At 41.5% G+C, this 20719-nt stretch overlaps 2 protein-coding genes across 3 annotated transcripts; one reads left to right on the forward strand and one right to left on the reverse strand.

The window, feature by feature from the left end:
- The first annotated feature begins 6172 nt into the window (after window positions 1-6172).
- On the forward strand, window positions 6173-14019 carry alg1 (ALG1 chitobiosyldiphosphodolichol beta-mannosyltransferase). Of its 2 annotated transcripts, none has more exons than XM_046037068.1 (13): window positions 6173-6484; window positions 6832-6909; window positions 7003-7106; window positions 7967-8115; window positions 8370-8459; window positions 8547-8660; window positions 8896-9011; window positions 10251-10289; window positions 10374-10433; window positions 10514-10624; window positions 11922-12087; window positions 12208-12283; window positions 13473-14019. In XM_046037068.1, exons 1-13 carry the CDS (start codon window positions 6193-6195, stop codon window positions 13602-13604), a joined length of 1527 nt encoding a protein of 508 aa, XP_045893024.1. In that variant the 5' UTR covers window positions 6173-6192; the 3' UTR covers window positions 13605-14019. The 2 variants fall into 2 exon arrangements, with proteins under 2 accessions (XP_045893024.1, XP_045893033.1); XM_046037077.1 differs by having other exon boundaries at window positions 11973-12087.
- Window positions 13989-19654, reverse strand: eef2kmt (eukaryotic elongation factor 2 lysine methyltransferase). Its single transcript, XM_046037087.1, has 8 exons — window positions 19497-19654; window positions 18757-18819; window positions 18601-18681; window positions 17877-17978; window positions 17071-17204; window positions 16623-16867; window positions 14891-15040; window positions 13989-14128 (listed from the first exon to the last, which is right to left on the reverse strand). Exons 1-8 carry the CDS (start codon window positions 19614-19616, stop codon window positions 14028-14030), a joined length of 996 nt encoding a protein of 331 aa, XP_045893043.1. The 5' UTR covers window positions 19617-19654; the 3' UTR covers window positions 13989-14027.
- Between the last annotated feature and the right edge of the window lie 1065 nt (window positions 19655-20719).

Here is a 20719-nt window from a genome sequence, read left to right on the forward strand (position 1 = left end):
AACTTGAACTGAAAACTGGTTTATCCCGTTTCACTCGTTGGACCTTTTTTTCAAACTCTATTTTATTTTTTATTTTTCATTTACAGGTCATGAACAATGACGTGTACATATACAATTTATAGGCTAATATAAAATTAAGACAACACCAACAGATTCAAAATAATATAGACAAACATAACACAGCCTAAAAAGTTAAAATAACCACAAAAGTAAAGCCAGGACGTAGACTAAGACAAAGATTAAATAAGAACCCTTAGAAAGCAGTAGTGTTGTGACAGTTTGACTCCTAGGATCATGTTTTTCATCTGGGCTGTCAGTCAAGTCTCAAATGTCACAAAGGATAGGCCACATAATGGACCCTCACGTTGAATGGAAATATCAGTATAATGAAAACCACAACGCAAAAGTTTTAAGCACAACTATTTCAACAATGCAAACAACAAAAACAAACCACAAAATAACATTGTGCAAACAACTCAAACTGTCCTCTCTCTGGGAATCAGTTCAATATTCACTTAATAGTTCACTTAGTCTAAAAACTCTAGCTAATTAGTTCATAAGCACTTCAAAAGCAGTTCATCCAAAGTAACAACGTAAATTCATTTCAGTCCAGCCTGCAAAACCATAAGTTCAATTCATTCAAAATTAAGCACCAGGTCATCAACACGAAACAAACCACATTGGCTTCATCAATGGTGATAAATGATTCAAAGTATATATTTTATGAACGTTTAAAGTCTTTAATATATTAATACACTTAGTAGAAGTAACATTCCTTGACATTCAGTAAATATATGTTGTGATAACTGCGTTTGATCAATGAGCACAGCAACTTGTCTGAAAAGGACCTAAAGAGGTGGATGCATAATTCGGCACATCCAATGTTGTAGGCTACCTGCCGAGATTTGCATCCACCTCTTTTCAAAATAGTGTTTGCTCTGCTCACTTCGCTGTCCTCCAATATATGAACATAGGCTATATAAAATATAACCTAGATAAACCAACATCAGATGTAATGGAAATTTGCCCTTTAGTGAGTCTTCTGAAATAAAGAGTCCAATCCAGACGTCTTTTAAGGGTTTTATTCTTTGCAAAGGGTCAGACAAACATACAGAGTGCAAAACAGTCTGCAGAGTGTAAGACAAAGAGCCAGTGAAGAAGCAGGTGACTTTATACTGTAAGGGTATTACGCAGCTATCCAAGGGAGGAAGGGAGTCGGGACCAGCTGTCCTGAGATGAAGGCCTATCAAGGACAGTCTGATAAGAAAACCCTCTAACGAGCATCTTTCCCATGGAAAACTTCACCCAGCTGTAACATAATAAAATAATAAAATACCACACAGTGAAACACTGGTCTATTCTGATGAAGCATGCAGGGTGAAACAGTAAACACAGTAAAATATCAAATTTCCATCACATACTCCTCCCTTGTGATCATTCTTTGATCACTCAAGCATATACAACATTACCAAAAGATCATCAGGTCATAGAAAGTCATCATGATATAATCTACACCAGTTTAACAGAGAAAACAAATCTGAGTCCTTCCTGTCATCACAGTGGCATGTTATTCTTGTTCATGGAGTGTGATCATTTGAATGGAGACACATTTATCAATAGCTCCTACAATCAGACCTCTGGCACATGGAGTAATGCAACATCCACAGAGAGCTGACAGTGCTACAGCAACCATTACACCGGCTAGCATGGGCATCACTAAGGCTTTTTATTTAGCAAACACAGAATCAGACCAGTCGAACATGTTAGTGTCCACTTCAGAGTTCTCTGCAAGTTCTTCTCGTAGGGAACGCAGTCCTTCCAGCACTCGGCTCACCGAACCATCTGGAGCTGTATTGTTGGGCACAAATGTACAACAGGAGTTATTAAACATTAGCCAAGCATCCCAGCGTCTTTGGGTGCTTCTCTTGTCTCCAACACTACTATCTGATGTCAATGCCTGTAGTTCACTGTGGTGTTCTGTTGTGGTGGTTTTTGTGCGTCATGCTGGTGATCTAAGAACTGCAACAGAGGCACTGTTAATGATATTGCAATGGCAGCAAACATCTGTGTTGTTCCTCGTAGGCCACACATATTTGGGTGTCTCACTGGGTCCCATGACGTCTCCTTCCAGAGACAAACATGCTACTCGCTCTTAAGTTTTGACGGCGTCACTTAAATCAGCAGTGGTGGGACCAGGAGTTTTCCCACTAGCTCCCTTCTGTTGATGTTTGCTGTCTAACAGCCTGTGAGTCCGAGACAAAGGGTGCCTAAGCGTTCCCAATCCCTCCTTCACTCACAACACAAGGTGCTGATTGTGCACGCTTGTTGATCTATTGTTGTACTGGTGCAGGCACCTTCCTGCAGTGGCTGGCGTGAATCCACGTAGCTCTTTCAGCCACTTTTACCGCTGTGTATGTTGTCAGGAGCACCTTTCCACCTCTGCGCCTTCCAGTGCTTTTCTTCTGAAGTCCTTAACCACCACAAAATCTCCTGGCAGGAGACTGTGCAGTGGTTCTGTCGCTGGAGAGGGTAGGGCCTCTTTAACCTGCCGATGTAGACGGGCAAGAGCAGAGGACAAAGTCTGGCAATACTTTAACATTCAATCATTCTCACAGTGATGTGTGTCAGGCGGTACTCTGCTCGCTGCCTCTGTCCCTGTAAGTGGAGGGCGGCCTAAAGGAATCATAAACGGGCTCAGACCTTGACCTGGTTCTTATCCTGGTTCTCATCAACACCACCGGCAACACCTTTGTTCATGGAAGACGTGTGTCTTTACAATCCTTAGCTTAACCTTTAGCATTCTATTCTGTTTCCCTACTGCTCCACCGATTGCTGGGCGGTAGGAAAAATGTTGTCTCAATCAATGTCCATATAAGAGCCAAGTTGTTTTCACGGCTTCACTTCCAAAAGGTGTTCTGTCGTCACTGTCGATTTTGGAAGGCACACCCCAGCATGGCAAGATTTCACAAACCAGGGCTTTTGCTCCAGTTGCATGTTGGAAAAACTTCTATCCATTTTGGAAACATATATAACAGTTACGTATTGCCTTTGCGTGGGTTTAGCTAAAAACCTCCCTCATCAGGTGGTCACATGGTTCTTCTGGTGGTGGATGTGCCGCAGATGGAACCTGTAATCCTCTCCCTGTGTTGTGTCTTAGGCAGATTGAGCATGTTTGACAGACGTTGTGAGGGTGTGTTGGGAAAACTTTTATAAACCTGTCTCTTCCTTCATCACAATATTTCATTAGAAGTTTTTATTACAGTTTTACAACACCAGCAATCTGTAGTTTTCTAGGAAGGCTAAAAACGGTCAACAACAACACGACAGTAATTCATTCACATGATGTTAGTTCAGTCCATTATATGATGACGTCACTCATTTCACTGTAAATAAAAACAAATGATGGCATATTATTCTGGGTGAACCTCTGCTCTGTGTGTGTAAAACAGCCTCTCTGAATGAGTTTCAACCGTGAGCTTCCAGGCTGTCTGATAACACACCTCACACACAGACTTGTTCTCATCACATTTCACAGTTTTGCATTCAGTTCCCCCTTTTCTCTGTGGAGGAGAGTTCATGGGCAAAACTCTGGACCATGTTTTAAAAAAAAAAAGGAATTTAAACAATAACATCATCAAACAACAAGGAACGAGCAGGCAGCATTCTTTTCCTGTAGAAATGGCGTCAATCTGTTAGCGTGCATCACATTTTATCATCAACATGGCAGCAGCACACAAAGAAACATCCAGCATTACATAAAAGCAACAGACACAGCAAGCAACATGACAATAAGCACCGGGCATCTGGTCTGCTTCCAAGATGTAGTCTCAAAACAGGTCATGTGATCGTCCTTTGGTCAGCAGCCTAAGTAAAAACGGAGGTCATGTCTTTGTCGTCCCCGAGTACAGGCAGACTATAGAGAGCCGTTTCAGTCAGCTCAGCTTTGTCAGTTCAAGTCAGTCAAGTGCACTTGTTAGTTTACCATGAATCATGGGAGAAAGGTTTCTCTCTCTGTTCAGTCTTTGTCAGTAATGGGATCCCTTGTCCTTAAAATCATCATCACCTTCTTTATGGGGATTGGTTTTGGAACAGATGAAAAGGCTTGTTATGCATTGGGAGAGAGAGCTTTACTCTCATCGTGATCACATTCCCAGAGAAGTTATTCTGTCTATTCGAATTGCAGTTAGAGACAGACAGACTAACCTTGTGTGAGGCCATTGTGGGCGAACCGCTTTAGCAACACAATGGTCATCTCAGCACGCTTTGTGTGATGGACTGCAGAACGGAAACCGACCAGCCGCGCGGGAAATGTAAAATTTTTAAAACAGACCTTTGTCTTTTGTCACCAACAGAGAAATGTGTGGTCTGTGATGTAAACAATAATGTGAAATCTTTAAACCTGTAGTGCTCGCGGGTGCAATAATGCATTTACCACCACTATGCCGCCGCACTTTTCGCCGTTTATGTGTATTTCCGGTGGCAGCTTGAGTTTTTTCCTGATATGCCGCCGCACTTTTCGCCGTTTATGTGTATTTCCGGTGGCAGGCGCCACCTGCCGCTGTTTTATGTGGCATTTCCAGTGGTAATCTAAAAATGCCACAGGTTTTCCCTGAGGTGCCACATACGGCACCTTTCGCCGTTTATGTGATATTTATGGTGAAACCAACATGCCAAAGATTCACCCAGGCTCCTGCCGTTGTTTGTGTGGGATTTCTGGTTGCAATCTAACAAATACGATGCCAGGGCATCTGTCGCTGTTTGTGTACGTTAGGTCGCCACTGATCTACCGTGAGATGCCACGGCATCTGCCGCTGATTCAATCAATCAATAAATAAACCTGGACCGAGAGAAACATGTTAGCAACAGTAGTTTATTATGCAATATATAATATTGTACATTTCTTCATGTAAACAGCAAGAGTCACGTTTAATGTACGCATTGTTTGGTGCAATACAGCTGGTAGTTTAACCTAGGTAATTGTGTGTGCAGAGTTGTTACTGTTAGCACTATATTTTTAATATTAAATTCATATTTAATGTGGTTTTCATATCTGTTTCGCCTTTCTAGCAGCAGGTGGCAGTATTTAAATGAATGTCCGGTTTGTGTCTTTGTTAACTGTTTTAAATCCAGGTTACTGATACAGATGTATTTATTGTTCTGCATTTCATTTGTTTTTTATTATTAAGGATTTACTTGTAACCTAGTTACCATCTTCATTCACCCACAGCCCAGCGTTAAACCTGCAGGCCCTTCTGTTCTAACCTGCTCCTGCTGTCAGCTTCTTAGCAGCTCAGGCAACAAACACATGGAAGCTATGGGGAAAAAAGCATTATTTTCCATAAATTATTAATAAATATTAATATAAAATAAAACAAATACTCAAATCTAAAATGAAGAGGTGTGTCTGATTTGCCTAGTGTAGTACAACAATTCGGCATTGGTTTGGAGTCTGTGGATCACATGAACTGGAAGCTATTGAAAAAAAAAAGCATTATTTTCCAGAAATTATTAATAAATATTAATATAACTTTGAGTATGCACTCAAATATAATATGAAGAGGTGTGTCTGATTTGCACAGTGTAGCTCTACAGTTCGGCATTGGTTTGATGTCTTTGGATCACATGACATGGAAGCTATTGAAATAAATGATGATTTCCCCACAACACTGTTTTAACAACAGTAATTTACTGATGTATCCTAAGCTGATCCCCGGTGGTTAAAAGCGAGCTATCGGAGGTGAGCTAGCCGCACTTATACTGCAGACACTGGGTGAACTGAGTAAGAAGCAGTCACCGGATCCTGGGTGAATGTCTGTCCAATATACAACTTAAAACTAACAAATGCCGTTTTTTGTCTTGTTTTAAGAGGCCTACTATGTAGTTTTTAGGCCAAATTACTCAGCGGGCCACCAGGAAAAGTCCCAGTACTTCCGATGGCCAATCTTGACTGTTAATGATGAATGTTATAAACTGTAAAATCGATCTAACTAACTTGTTCCCCGATAAATGTTACCAGAGAGGGACGGCAGAAAACAGCCTTCATAAAGAAAAACACAAATAGAAGTGAGTGAAACCCTTGTACTTTTATACCTGTTGTACTTGTTGCACACACCTGAACGCGTCACACAGTCTGCTGTCCCTTTAAATCTGAAGCTCCTCCTCCCTCTCTGAGCCACGTCATCACAAACAAACATGGCGCCGCGCTGCACCGGCTCCGCGTTTCTGGCCGTCTTTGCGCCGATCGCGGCTCTTTTGGTTGTGTTTTACGCAGCGGGCTCGCCTCTGACCTGGCGGACGGTGTCTCTGGCTGTTGTAACCGTGCTGGCGTCGCTGTGGCTGCGGAGGCTGCGGCGGCGGGACGCCGGGACGGACCGCCGGGTGTGTGTGCTGGTGTTGGGGGACATCGGTCGCAGCCCTCGGATGCAGTATCACGCCTTGTCCCTCAGCAAACACGGATTCAGCGTCGCTTTTGTCGGGTTTTTGGGTGAGACTGCCGCACAAATACGCACAGTTTCACACCGTCATGTCAGGGTGTCTGTCTGCTCCACAAACCAAGACCTGATGCTGCTGTCAGCGGGGTCGAGATAAACTTTATCGATTAGGTGTCTTTACACTGGGGACACACATGTCCCCGCCACTTACTGAACTGGCTAATTTTGCCCCCATCGTTTTTTAAAAGCAGGATTTGTTAAAAAATGTTCCGAATAGCTTGCAACAAGAAAGAGAAATGCCTTGACAAAGGTTTATTTTCATCTATTATTTAGTAATTTATCGAACATATGTTATATTGTTATTGAGGAAAGTTATCTCTCTGATATTTTCTCATGTTAGATACCAAACCTCATCAAGACGTGCTGAGAGAGGAGAAAATAATGATCGTCCCCATCACAGAAGTGAGAGGTGTTCGAGGTAACCGGAACCACTGAGTTTTATGCCTTTTTGATTTAAAAATCACAGAAAAGTGATGATGTCATTTACATAAAGTCTTTGTTTATTTTTCAGTGGGACCAAAGATCCTCACTTATGTGACGAAGGTGATCCTTCAGTGTCTGCAGCTTCTCCATGTGCTGCTGAAGACGGAGACTCAGTCTCATATTCTAATGCAGGTATTCAAGGTTAAAGGTGAACAGTTGTGAGTCTGTATCTACAGGTGGATGGACGACACCGTCACTGGCTCCTTTACAGACATGTTGATTAATGTGTGACATAAGAAATTAAATTATCCAAAATTAAAGGGCCACACCTCTTTAGGTTTGGATAATGCTGTATTAGTTGTTTGTCCCATTTACTGTAAATCAACTTTAATAATCGTGAATCTACTGTAATGAATTTTAGATCCAAACCAAAGTTCAGTCTTTGACACATTCGGTTACTTTTGGTTTAGTTTCTCAGAGCGCACTAAAGGACATCTATGTGGGTTGCGTCTCCCTGTACTCCACACTGATTGGTTTGTAAACACGTGTTGTCAACTTGGCGGGTAGCTTCCGCATTACTCTTTGGCCTTGACAAGAATGAATGAACAGATGCATAAATTGTTATTATGGTATTACTACCAACAGCACCAACTGTACTTGAGGCTAGTTCAAAAGCCCAGACCAAACGAGCTAGGTGTTAAAGGGCCCTTAACCAATCCAGAAACTTCGGGTCTGAGAAGTGAAATGCTCAGCGGCCAGCAGGGGGCGACTCCTCTGGTTGCAAAAACAAGTCTGATTGCATTGGACGCTAATGAGTTCACGGTCCCAGTCGTTCTTCAACACAGCATGATGTTCATTTAGTAAATGTTGGTCTTGGTCCTATTTAGAGGAAAATTGTGATTTGAAAAGTCTCTACCGTGGCGACTTTTCTCGTCCAAATATAGTCACCGACCGCCAAACTCGAGGCTTCAAAATAGTTTTTATAAAGTGAATAAAACACTTTCTCTGTCCTACCCTCCAGGCTGATGTAAATGATTGTGTTTGTATCCCAGAATCCCCCGGGCTTGCCCAGCATCGCGGTGGCTTGGCTCGTGTGCGTCCTGCGAGGCAGCAGATTCGTCATCGACTGGCACAACTACGGCTACACCGTCATGGCCCTGAGCCACGGCCCGAGACACCCGGTGGTCCGACTGGCAAAGTGGTCAGTACTTACCTTTTGTAGACAGATTAATAATCGATGAAACACTGGCGAGCACCGAAGCAAACTTCATCTGTGTGGCTGTTTTATAAAATATTTCGTTGATATGACAAATCTGATTTTCTTGGGGTAAATGTTGGATCGGAAACTTCTTGAACTTTAAAAGCTGTATAATTTCTGGGTTTATAATTGGGGCAGAAAGGATCACAAAAGACTTTAGTTGAAATATATATTTTTTGGTTCCTGTGTTCTTCCAGGTATGAACACTTCTTCGGGCCGCTGGCCACTCACAACCTTTGTGTTACCAACGCAATGAAGGACGACTTGCAGAAAAACTGGGGCATCAGGTACGATCTGTTTTGCCGTCATCATGTTAGATAGAACGTCAGCAGTGGAAGTAAAAAAATAAAAAAATAAACTTTTGACGTTTGCAGGGCGACGACTCTGTACGACAGACCAGCCTCCATCTTCAGAGAAACGCCACTGAAGCTGCAGCACCAGCTGTTCATGAGACTGGCCAACACGCATCCTCAGTTCCAGAGCAAAGGGTGAGGAACCCTGCAGAACCTTTTTCACATCGGTTACCAAACCTCAGTTTTGAGCAGAGAAGAATACGTAGACATGTTCTGTCGTTGTGTATCTTCAGCTGGACTTCGTGTTGTTTAAAGCCACAGAACAACTGTAAAAACAGGAACATGCATGCAGAGGTTAGCTGTAACACAACACTGGCTTACCCTGAAGAACACGCACACTTCTTTGACTGAGCTGTTGTGCGTTTCGCAGGTCTGAGGACGTGAACGTGGAGAGGACCGTCTTCTCGGTTTGTGACCTCACTGATGACACAGTGACCTTGAGGGCGGAGCGACCGGCGCTGCTGCTGAGCAGCACCAGCTGGACAGGTGAGGGGAAGAGAAACGGTGACATTATGTGTTTTCATTCAGATGAAGTGGACACACATTTTCAGTTTGGTATTTGTTTTTCTTTCTATAATATAAGATTATTTTATTTATTTTAACTGTAGATTATAATAAATTATACCATGGCCACTGATACGTGTGTGGATTAACTTTTACTTTACTAATTAACTTTAACCGGAGACATGTGGCGTAGATGTTCGGTAAAGACAACAGAGGTTTATAAAGAGCTTTGAAAAATAGATAAATAGCAACGTACGCAGGAGGAATTTTGTGAATAAGTATTAAAAAATAAATTAAAAAAACTAAGGCGCAAAGCGAAGTTCACTCCTATTCATTTTCTAGGGGGCACAAATTAATAGATTTACAAGGCATTGTGGGATTTCCAGACAACGAGTCGAGAAATACAACAAAAAAAGGGAGGCGTCAACATGACCTCTATGCAAATGAGGGACATTTGTCTCCTGGCTTCGCGATGATTTGCCGAAAAGTGATGCTGTGGTGAGTCGGAGAGTTTAGTCTTTACTAGAACCGAAACAATTAATCGATTTAGTCGATCTACAAAAAATTATATTACAACTATTTTGATCGTCAACTTTACTTTATTGATTTTATTTTTTTATTTCTTCAGGATTTGAGGCGTTATAGGTTGATGAGCTGAACATTTTTGGGTTTTGCATTGTGGGTGACCAAAACGAGCTACTGAAATAGATGACCTGTGAAACTTTTAACTGCAATTCTTCTCTATTTTCTATTACATTTTTCTCATTCATTGATAAAAAGTAACTGTTGGTTGCAGCCTTAATCTTCCGCGATTAAAAAAAACAAAAGTGCTGCTTTGCACAAAGTCACAGAAATTGTTGGTGAAAATCGTTGGTTGCTTATTTACACGGTTATTGCTAATGAGCGAGCTAATCATTAGAAATCTGCGATGAGCCACGATGATGTCACTTCCAGTCAGTCTTCCAGTACCCTCTGGAAAAATACAATTAATATTTTTGGTTATTTTAATTCTTATCTTAAATCATTTGGACCAGTGTTTGTTGTGCACATTCTCTGACTATAATACAGCCTCCTTGGGTATAATTTGCATGTGATTATTGAGTATTTTAAGTTATGGTTTTTATTTGTAGAAAAACGATCCAACCCAACCCTCAGACACTGAATCAGCTCAGTGTCTCCTTCACATAGTCCAGCACTCATTAACCTTCTTTCTCTCCCCAGAGGATGAAGATTTCTCCATCTTACTGAGGGCTCTTGAAGGTAGGAGAGGTTTTAAACTTCTGTTACACACAGAGAATAAAACATGATGCCGTGTTCTCACCTCACGCCTGTTTGTTCAAACAGAGTACGAAGGTTTCGTTAAAGGAGGAGCCTCCCTGCCGTCTTTAGTCTGTGTGATCACAGGTAATCCCCTGCTGCCTCACTGTTCTGTCAGAATGTCTGATTTCAAGCAGGTTTTCATTCGATTGTGTGTGTCTGCGCAGGTAAAGGTCCTCAGAAGGAAAACTACAGGAAGCTGATCGACTCCCTGCACTTAGACCACGTGACCATCTGCACTCCCTGGCTGGAGGCAGAAGACTATCCCGTCTTATTGGGTAAGACTGATAAACATTACGTACCGAACTCACCGTGTGTGTGTGGTTGGGTTCAGCCTCTGTCAGACCTGGAACTCCTTTTTACATAAATGCGATTTACTTTCTAACAGGTTGGTCTCATGATCGAATAAGAGCCAGAGTCTGACATTTGTGTAAAACACAACTCAAGTCTGAACTGAAAGCCCCTTGAGGCAAACTGAGATTTGTGATATGGAGTTAAATAAATAATACACGTATCACTCACCTCTCTTATGCACAAATAAAATAAAACACAACGAATGAGTCAGAAGATTCTTCTCGTCAGATTGTTAAATAGAAATGTTTATTCCCTCGGTGGAAGGTCGTAGAATCACAATCAACATCAGATCAACAGTCTCCTATATTTTCAATTTTCAATTATGAATATGCTGCAAAACGCTTCAGATACAGCAAACTGGAATTAACTGGTCTCATTCAATGAGAAAGTGCACAATCGAACATTATGAAACAGGCAGTGAGTCTCTACAAAAAATAATGACACTGATTGTGGCGATGGCGCAATGGGTAAGACGCATGCCTTTTGGTGTGAGAGACCCGGGTTCAATCCACCATTGTGTCCCTGAGCAAGACACTTAACCCTCGTTGCTCCAGAGGCGTGCGACCTCTGACATGTATAGCAATTGTAAGTCGCTTTGGATAAAAGCGTCAGCTACATGAATAAATGTAAATGATTCTAGAGCTGAAGCAATCAGTTGAGTAATTGATTAGTCAATCGACAGAAAATGAAAAATACTTGACAATTAATTAATTGTTGTTTTTTTTCATTCTCTGGTTCAAGCTTTTGGACAATAAAAGAACTCGGGATATGTCACTTTTAGCGAATTTTAAACTTTTTTTTTTTTTCTGTTAGTTGCACCCACAGAGATCAGCAAAACAGGTTTTAAAATCCATCAGCGGTCTGTGAGAGAACAGAAAAGACTCGCTGCAGACCTCCTGATTTGACAATTAACAAATATTAAAGTTAGAGAAAACACTTTGTGGAGTTATCTTCATCTGCATAACAAACTGTTGTTACTGTAGGAACTTGCCTTGAGGATCTCAGAGTGCAGGACGGACAGAAAAGCATACAAGTAAAACATTAAAATACCATAAATAGAAAAAATAAGTGCTTAAAGTTTTGATAACCTAAACGTACTGAATTATGCAAAAATAAAACGCATAATTATTAAAATGTATTTTAAAGCTGGTGGGGGGGCGGAGGGAGCTACAAGTTGTTTACATGTACTGATTTAAAAATAGTTTTATTTTCACCTCAAAGTGTCATTAAAAAGAGGACTCAGCCCGCCGTACACCTCGGTGTGTGTTTCAGGCTCAGCGGACCTCGGCGTTTGTCTCCACAAGTCGTCCAGCGGTCTGGACCTGCCCATGAAGGTGGTGGACATGTTTGGCTGCTGCCTGCCCGTCTGCGCCATCCACTTCAACTGGTGAGCTGAACACCGTCTGTTTGATTAAGATTGTACATCCGTCAAAGGAACTCAGAATGGCTGTTAAATTACTCCCACTTGAGACTCAGACTCTCTTAACGCGACCGCCTTTTCCCCCAGCTTGAGCGAGCTGGTGAAGCACGAGGAGAACGGGCTGATCTTCAGAGACTCGCAGGAGCTCGCCGAGCAGCTCAAGGTGAGAGGAAAACCTGTGCATGTATCCAAAGTGCAGATGCATGAGCACGTGGGTCTGCGCATGAAAACGCTGCCGATGGCTCAAGTTGAGGGACGATATAATGCATTTATTATATTTTAACTCTGAACACCAAGAAACAAAGATTCAGCGCATTCATAAAGATTCTAAGCATCCTCTCAGAAAACTCTTAATTTGGCTTAAACTCTTTTACGTAAGAGTCTTAGCTTAAGAGCGACCAGGGACTGATCTGAGGGCAACTCTGAGCAAGGAAAAGACAAAAACTTTCATCTTAGTCAGGAGGCGGGTTTGATACCGTTGCTTTGTATGACACAATCTTTTGAAGACTGTGATTGGTTGTCCAAGAAGGGAAAAAAAAGAGTGATTTTAAGTATAGGTTCTATTGTAAGCCTTCACTTCACTGGAAATTACATGCGTATTATTTGACCGTTCACACACACACACACATTATATAGCTGTATATAAATCCTGTTTTTACCATGCTGTTAATTTCCTACAAGGTATTTGATTGGCTTAAAACCTCTTTAAAGGGTTAAGATGCTTTCTGAATTACTATTTTCTTTACTAGGATTTTTTTCTTTAATTTTATGGGTAAACACCCACATTTCTTAGAATTTTTTCACTAGGAGCTACTCTATGCATTAAGATTTTTTATGAATACGGGCCCAGGAAGTCAGCTAAAACAAGACGTTCAGTGGGCCTCGCTTTGGCTCGTTTTTTTTAGGTTTCAGTTCGCTCCTGCTGTAAAATGCTCTACTCCTAATTTTGAGCCTTAAAATTTCAAATATCCGTATCAAATTAGGTAATGCGTTTGTCAGAGCATCACAACACTCATTCATCACTGAACTTTAGTTATTCTTACGATCATTTAAGAGCTTTCAGAGATCTCGAGCAGGTTCAATTTCAAAACATTTTGCGCCGTTTTCCTTGAAACCGATTGCAAGGGTGCTCAACAGGCTTTGAGGTATGTTTTCTCTCGTTTGGTGGGTGCGTCAGAGCCGTTGCCCAATTATCAGCCGTATAAAAAAGGCGGTAACTGTTCAAGGCCCAACCCTTTCCGCTCCATAAATAAATGTTATGCTACGTCTTGCCGAGTCAGGGTCATACACCACATCTTCCTCCACTGTTTTAAGCTTCTTTTTAAATGACTGATGTTGGTTTGTGTTTTCAGTCTCTCCTGTCAGGGTTTCCCAGCTCGGAGGGCAGACTGGCCGTGTTCAGGAGGAACCTCCGCACCAGCAGAGGGCAGAGCTGGGACGATAACTGGAACCAGAACGTGCTGCCTCTGCTCACTGCTCCCTGAGAGACCAGAGTGGGCTTTTTAATGGCCTATACCAATATTTTCAGACCACAATGCATCCAAAGTTTTACGCCAACTTTTGCCTGGATGATTTTCAGTGTGGTGTTGAAAACCGATGGGGATGAATGGCAGAGAAGTCATGCAAGAATAGTTTGGGATGAAGGAAAGTCTTTTGTTTTAATGTAATGTAGCATGAAAATAGAGGATCAGCGCAGACGGGATGATGAGAGTGAAACATGAAGCGTCGCATCTCATCTGAGCCCGTTAAACTTTTTAAGAAAATAAAATGCAGGCTTGTCTAAACTCTCCACCCGCTGAAAAGAAGCTCTTCATTCCTACTTCAGAGAACTTGATTGTATAAAAAGAAAAAGAGACTTTGACATGATGTACATTTGTAAATAAAATCTTTATTGTGCTACAGCTGTGTCACCTGTACAGTTTAATCATTTCTATGTCAGAGACTCTGTTGTAAGGAAGCACATGGCTGACGGGTCCTGGGATCACATGATGGCTGATTCCTGCCTTTTCTGTCAAAACAAAACATTTTCAATCAATTCAGTGACGCAAGAAAACAATTAAACAGAAACATGTTTCAATAATTAACATGCATATTCGCAATATGTCAAGCTGGATTTATTATATTTAGATTAGAATTGAAGAGAACGTCGAAGCTTGTATTTGGCCAACCTGGCAGTTCAGTAAAACACAATTATAAAAGATTTTGCATTCACACCGTAGACGTATGAATGCATCATATAAGACACCCTAAATCTAACTCATTCACGTGTTTTTGTTCTACTGAACTGGTGGTTTTACGTCCAATGCTAACGTTTTTAAAAATACTTTGTGTACTGCGACCACGGACGGCAGGGTTAAAATCAGGGAAAGATGGTGGTTATGGCTGGGGTTGGCAGCTCATTGCGGATATGTGACCTGGACGCAAACTCATTGGACTCAATCGTGACCTGCAGAAAAGTCCAACATGAGCAAAATTTCTCTGCCGCTGGTGGAGAATTATTGAATCTTTAATTATTTCTTTGGCCTAAAAAGTCTTTGATTCAGCCTTTAAAATACCCACCATAATAACGTTTTTATTTTAATTAAACACCTCAAATTCCCACCGCTTCAGTATCCAGCTGTGACCCTAGAGGCTGACATTTCCTCGGTATTCTCACAGGATGGGAGTCAATTTCACGGGTCTGGGAGGAGACGTGAATAAAATTCAAGACCGACACTCGCTTCTTTGTGCAGTCAGATATTTGAGAGAACAAAACTCAGTGGTCTCTTACCAAGCTGCTGCTTAAAGCCACCGTAAGTCTCCTGGTTTCTTATGGTGGAGCAGATGAAGACCTCAGGGGGGACTCCAGAGGACGGACACCTCAGGATCTTGGACAGCAGACTCACCAGACTTCCTACAACGTCGGGGTCATACACCACATCTGCAACACAGTGAAGGGACACACAGTGTGTAAAGATCTGTGGAGGTCACCTGACTTTAAATTCAACTCTCAGCGGGTTTTATTTGAGCTGAAACAATCTGTTGATTAATTAATAAGTCAATTAATAGTATTAGATTTATATTTTGGTCATTAATATTCTTTAAAAGGTTGTTTTTAAGAGCGAATGTCAAACATCTACTAGTTAAAGTTTATCAAATTTGCTGCTGGACGTTTTTTTTATGTAGTCCTTTGACTGAAAATGTGGGATTTTCTTCATGAAAAGAATAAGAAGATTAATCGATAATGAGCCCTACATGTTCTTTTCGCTGATAAACCGACTTTTTCACGACCTGCCCAGCAACACACAGCAGACACAGTTAAAGACAGGCTGGTGAAGAAAGCGGAGCATTGAGCAGCTGAAGAGCCAGATGTTTATATCAGGAGCTGGTCGAGAACAAACCGGAGCCGAGAGGAGAGTGAACATTGGACGTGTTGCTCCGTGTCTGCTGAATGAGTAAACCAAAACTTATGAAGGTGATAATCGGTGCGTTCGAGATGACGGCGGCAGACTTTCGCTGACTTGATAGTCTAACGTGAGCTGCAGGTGACTGCAGGGGCGGGGAATAAAAACGGCGCCGTCAAGTCAGACACATTTTACCTGCATCAGTTTACTGTGAGCTGAGATCAATGAGTGATCTCGCGGCATTTGCAAAGAAAAATCCCGCGAGATCAGGCAATAGTGTGGTTCCAACTTGGTGCAGCCGAAGAAAATCAACTGCAGCCGCGTTGCTCCCGCGATGTTTCAATGTCATGAGTTTGGCATTTTGTCTGTCGCCAATTTTATAAATTTGCAACCCAGCACCGGACAAAAAGGGTGGCACTAGCCAGCTTCACAATTCAAGTTAATTGTGATTTTAACAGGGATGCTAATTTTGGCTAGCGAAAAAAAAGACTTAGCCGACCCCTAATGACCTTTTACAGCGGCTCTGGTTAAATTTAATTTAAGCAGCGGATACGAGTCACCTCTATCCTGATTGACAGGTCGCCATGGGAGTGACTCGTCAATCTCAACCCTGCTTTCTCGTCTACTTTCCTCTAAATGGGACCATAATTCACTAAATGAACATCCTGCTGTGTTGAAGAAGACATGAAACTAGCGACTGGGACCATAAACTAATTAGGAAAGTGTTTACTGAGGTAATAAATCAGCTGAGAAGTAGAAACATTTTCTCATAGACTTCTATACAATCACTTCTTTTTGCAATCAGCGGAGTCGCCCCCTGCTGGCCGTTAGAGAGAATGCAGGTTTAAGGCTCTTCAGACTTAAACCTGCATTCTCAGACAGCTCTTATCAGACCCGGAGGTTAGCGCTCGCATCCAACACATTACTTTTTTGGAGTAGGCACAAGAGGAAAAAATGTCAGAGGTCTTTAAAAATCATGAGTAATTATAGTAAAAGGTGATATTTTAATATGCATAACAATCAGGCCAGCAGCACCTCTCGTTCTGAACACGGACAAGCACGATGATCAAACGAGCTGATCATTTAGAAGGGCTGGTGATGATAAGACCGAAGTCTGACCTGCAGCGATGACAGCATCAGCTCCGATCTGTTTTAACTGTTCCTCTGTCGCCGCCGTCCAGTCCATCTCCTCCACGCTGACTGTAGGAGACGTCCGCTCGGTCAGACCGTGCAGCTGGACGTTGTTCCTCAGTTTCTGCAGGACGCTGAAGTGGCAGTCGCTGAAGACGAATCGGCGCGGGCAGCAGGAGCGACAGATGGTGATACCGGTCAACCCCACGCCGCTGCCCAGCTCCAGAACCGTCCTGCAGACAGGAGGAGTGAAAAGGACCTCAGAGATGGAAAAGCAGCGGTTCTCAAACTGGGAGTCGTGGTTGACCAGTGGAAAAATACGGAGTGGTAGTCAGTGGAATGGATATGATTTATGTAGGAAAAGGGTTACAGTTACAGGCTGCAGTCACAACAAATAGGTGATGATGTACTTGTGGACATTTTAGGGGTTGGATACCTGCCAGCGAAGGCCTGCCGGTGATCCAGGGCCCACTCTGCCAGGTAGAGAGCGGCCTCCCAGGTCACCAGGCCGGTGGTCCCCTCTGAGATCAGAGCTACGTTCTCCAGCAGACTGACAGCATCACCACTGGGCTGCAGGACAAAAACCAACACCAAAATGTTAACGTCAGGCGGAATGGCAGTCAGCTCTCGTGTGCTTCTTTTGTTTTTAAATGATCTCTCTTGACACGATGGTGGAAATGTTGAGTTTGTTGTGTCAGAGTAACGTTAAAGTTTTGCCAGCAGCTCCTCTATGTACACAACAAACTCCTCTCCCTCGTTTCCACCGGCGTCTTCCAGCAGCAACTCGCCACTCACAAGATTTCAGAGCGAGAACTGTCCTTGAGCGAGACTTTTTTTTTTTTTTTTAAACAAAGGGTTTCATCAGGAGTCCCTCGTTGGGATCCTTTCCACGATGTTGTCAGTCACCTGGTGTAACAGTCTGAGCCTATCGCTGGCAAAATGAACCACTTTTTGTGGACGCCCTGAAGAAATGATCCTTTTTCCATCTTCAAGGTCGATGATGAGCGCGGGGGTAGAAGAGAAAGATGGCTGGAGAGCTGAATGAATTCTACCAACATTTGTTATATACAATTTTACACGATGTAATTTCATAATGATTTATGTTAGAATATGAACAGAAAAGCTCAGTATTGTGTTACAGCTTTAAGAACCGCAGATGAAGGTCATCCTCAATGGAAGAAATACATCATCGTCATGAGGGTCCGAGCTGTCAATCAGTGAAGGGTGAGCGTCTGCAGGTACCAGTATGTAGCTCTTGTAGCACTCGGTCGTCTCTTCCGCTCCCACCACCTCAGCCAGAGCATCGTACAGCTCGTCCAGAGGGTCACCGTCTGCAGCCTCTAGCTGGGGAGACACAACACGAGAGGTTTCTTTCTGTTGTGATGTCAGTCCAACACTTCAGTCCACAGGGAAATGTCCCAACAACTATCAGATGGACTGCCATAAAGTTTTTTTTACAGACGTTCACGGTTCCCCCGAGGATGAATCCAACTAACTCTGCTGATTTCCAGACTTTTTCTAATGCTAGCGTTAGTGTTTAAATAAGCTTAATTCCCAATATGCAAATGGAAATAAGCTTATTTGCGTTCCTGCAGAGACGGAAGAGACTGAGAAGAGGATGAGATAAGTAGGGAGCTGGAGTCAGGCCAAATATTAAACTTTATTTTATGTTAACGATAAGCTCAGCGTATCCCAGAACCTTTTAGTGTAACAAACATTGAAGTCTTGGGCCAGTCCTGAGTGATCACTACAAGCACATAAAGGTCAGTAAATTCGTCATAATTCCCCAGAAAGTTTCCTTGAAATCAGGAATTTGCTGATTTTCTCTGATTAGACTGAAAAGTAAACGATCTTTGGGTTTCCCTTTTAGCTATATAATGTGCATTTTCACTTAACATTAAAGACATAATTAGGAAATAACGCGCCACAGGTTTGTCTGAATGTTGTTAAGTGACAGACCACCAACCCGTCGGATGAGCTCGGAGAGGAACAGCCTCCTGAACCTGACTGATGGTGGAAACTTCCGGCACAGAGGGTGAAGACACGTCTGCCAAAAACAGAAAAGGCACATTATTGTTTACAATTATAAGACCGTGAAAGGTTTGTGTGCAGACCTGCTTACCTGTTTCAGGACGTCTGAAATCAAGTCTGAGGATTTGTTGCTTTCAAGGTCTTTTTCTAAAAACTGAAAAAGCAGAAACAGTCAGTTAGAAAGAATGAGATGTATTTGCTAATATAATGGATTATTATTACAATTTGTTTTTAGAATTCAGTACTTTAAAATCAGAAATGTATCTTTTGTTCCCTCAGAATTATGAATTTAATCTCACTTTTTGGACTTCTACCTTTCCCATCTGCATTTTTTTAAATAAAAAAATTACTTTAATTTAAGAATTATTTCTTGCACAGACCTAAAAACCTTGTGCAGATGTACAAATATTCCATGACTGCCTTCAAACATTTATTTACTGTACTATTTGACTATTTTATTTAAAATTGTATGTGTGTGACAAATAAAACCTTTAAAATTAACTCAATTCTACCTTTTTCAACGCACATTCAAGCCGCTTTTATTTCACTTTTTAAAAGGCAAACTTCGTGGCTCCTGTTATTTCCAGTCTGAAGCCAAACTACTTAGATTACTTGTTTTAATCCCGACCTGCAGGTGGATCATATGTGTGCCGGATTGTGCAGAATAGTCCTCTGATTTGTGAAAATTTGTGTGTCTCATTCCGATACCGAGCACATTTTCCGCTGAGCAAAGGAAACACGGATACACAAATATTTGAATGGACTTTGGCGTGAGGTTCGCTCTGTGTGATGAATGGAGACGGGATAAAAGAAACACTCGGTCATACTCACAGTCCAGGGAAATGAAACCAGACGTCTCATAGCGAAAAAAGACACCTGAAAGTCCCGTAAAATATCCGTCTTATTTAATCTTTTCACGGCTGAAGTTCGGTTCTGCTCCGAAAGCTCCATCTTCAACGTGCCTTTGTTTACTTCCCGATTACCCACAAGGCATCGCGATCGTCTCCAGCTAGATCTACTGGGTAATGTAGTTCTTTATTTAGTTCAGTTTATTGTTTAATACCATCATAGACTGTTTTAAAAAAAATCTGCTCTGTTTAAAACATGCAGGAAATAGTCCAAGCAGCAGTAACCCATAAAAAATAAAATAAAATAAATAATTTATTTTATTTCTTATAATAAATAAAGTAAATTATGTAAAATAAAATATAGACGGACAAATTGTATAGAATATACAAATAGAAAATACAGAAATAAGAAATATATATAGCTACATAAGGAAATTAAATATTAAATATTAGTAAGAAACACATTTAACACGGAGGTGTGGCTGCTTTCTGTTCACTAAAGGCATTTAAAAAGCATTTTACTTAAACTAATGAGTGTGATTTTGATTTTAAAATTAATTTTAAGATACACCGGCAGCCACTGTGAGGACTTTAAAAGGAGAGTAACTTTTCATGTGGAAGGAGGGAAAATTACAATCTTTTAATCATGTTTTATTTTAACACAAAAAGATACAAACCCCCTTTTTATCACCCAGCACTATTTGTGCCAAGACATTTTAACCTTAATGCGTTTTATGCTGATCCTTTTTAAAGTCTGTTGGAGGTTTTCGTCCCGCTCTTTTCTTGCTGTGTCACTGCAGGAGGAGATAAATCTCTTTACAGTTGGCCAACTCCTCATTCACCAACAACTCTGACAGCAGCAGCACACACACGAGGCATTTACTGGTAGGAACTACATCTGTATATAATATTTTTGATGAGTAGAGTTCTTCTTATTGCACCAATAACAGTTGAAACGTTATGAACTAGGAACCCAGAATGGGCTTAGTAATGATATTAATTACAATAAATAAAAAACTGTTAAATCAGTTTTATGTTGTTGACTTTCATTAGAAAAACAAGAAAAGAACAAAAGTGATCATTTTTAGAGTTGTGCTCACCAGGCATTCAGATCTGTTTTCTACAGTGTTGTCAAACATAAACATTAAATAAATAATATGCATACTTTACAATGAAGATGAAATTACTATAATGACGAGGAAAAGA

Source organism: Micropterus dolomieu, linkage group LG02 (genome assembly GCF_021292245.1).
Source record: "Micropterus dolomieu isolate WLL.071019.BEF.003 ecotype Adirondacks linkage group LG02, ASM2129224v1, whole genome shotgun sequence".
NCBI lineage: Eukaryota > Metazoa > Chordata > Actinopteri > Centrarchiformes > Centrarchidae > Micropterus > Micropterus dolomieu.

What these genes read in the sequence shown, in the direction of transcription:
- alg1 (XM_046037068.1), top strand. Translation starts at nt 6,193, where the DNA reads ATGGCGCCGCGCTGCACCGGCTCCGCGTTTCTGGCCGTCTTTGCGCCG. An exon ending in AGTCTCATATTCTAATGCAG is followed by an intron (nt 7,107 to 7,966) that starts GTATTCAAGGTT and finishes TTTGTATCCCAG; the next exon opens with AATCCCCCGGGCTTGCCCAG. An exon ending in AGACTATCCCGTCTTATTGG is followed by an intron (nt 10,625 to 11,921) that starts GTAAGACTGATA and finishes TTCACCTCAAAG; the next exon opens with TGTCATTAAAAAGAGGACTC.
- eef2kmt (XM_046037087.1), bottom strand. Translation starts at nt 19,616, where the DNA reads ATGGAGCTTTCGGAGCAGAACCGAACTTCAGCCGTGAAAAGATTAAAT. An exon ending in CGGCAGGCCTTCGCTGGCAG is followed by an intron (nt 16,868 to 17,070) that starts GTATCCAACCCC and finishes TCCTGTCTGCAG; the next exon opens with GACGGTTCTGGAGCTGGGCA. An exon ending in TGGCTTTAAGCAGCAGCTTG is followed by an intron (nt 14,129 to 14,890) that starts GTAAGAGACCAC and finishes TTGTTTTGACAG; the next exon opens with AAAAGGCAGGAATCAGCCAT.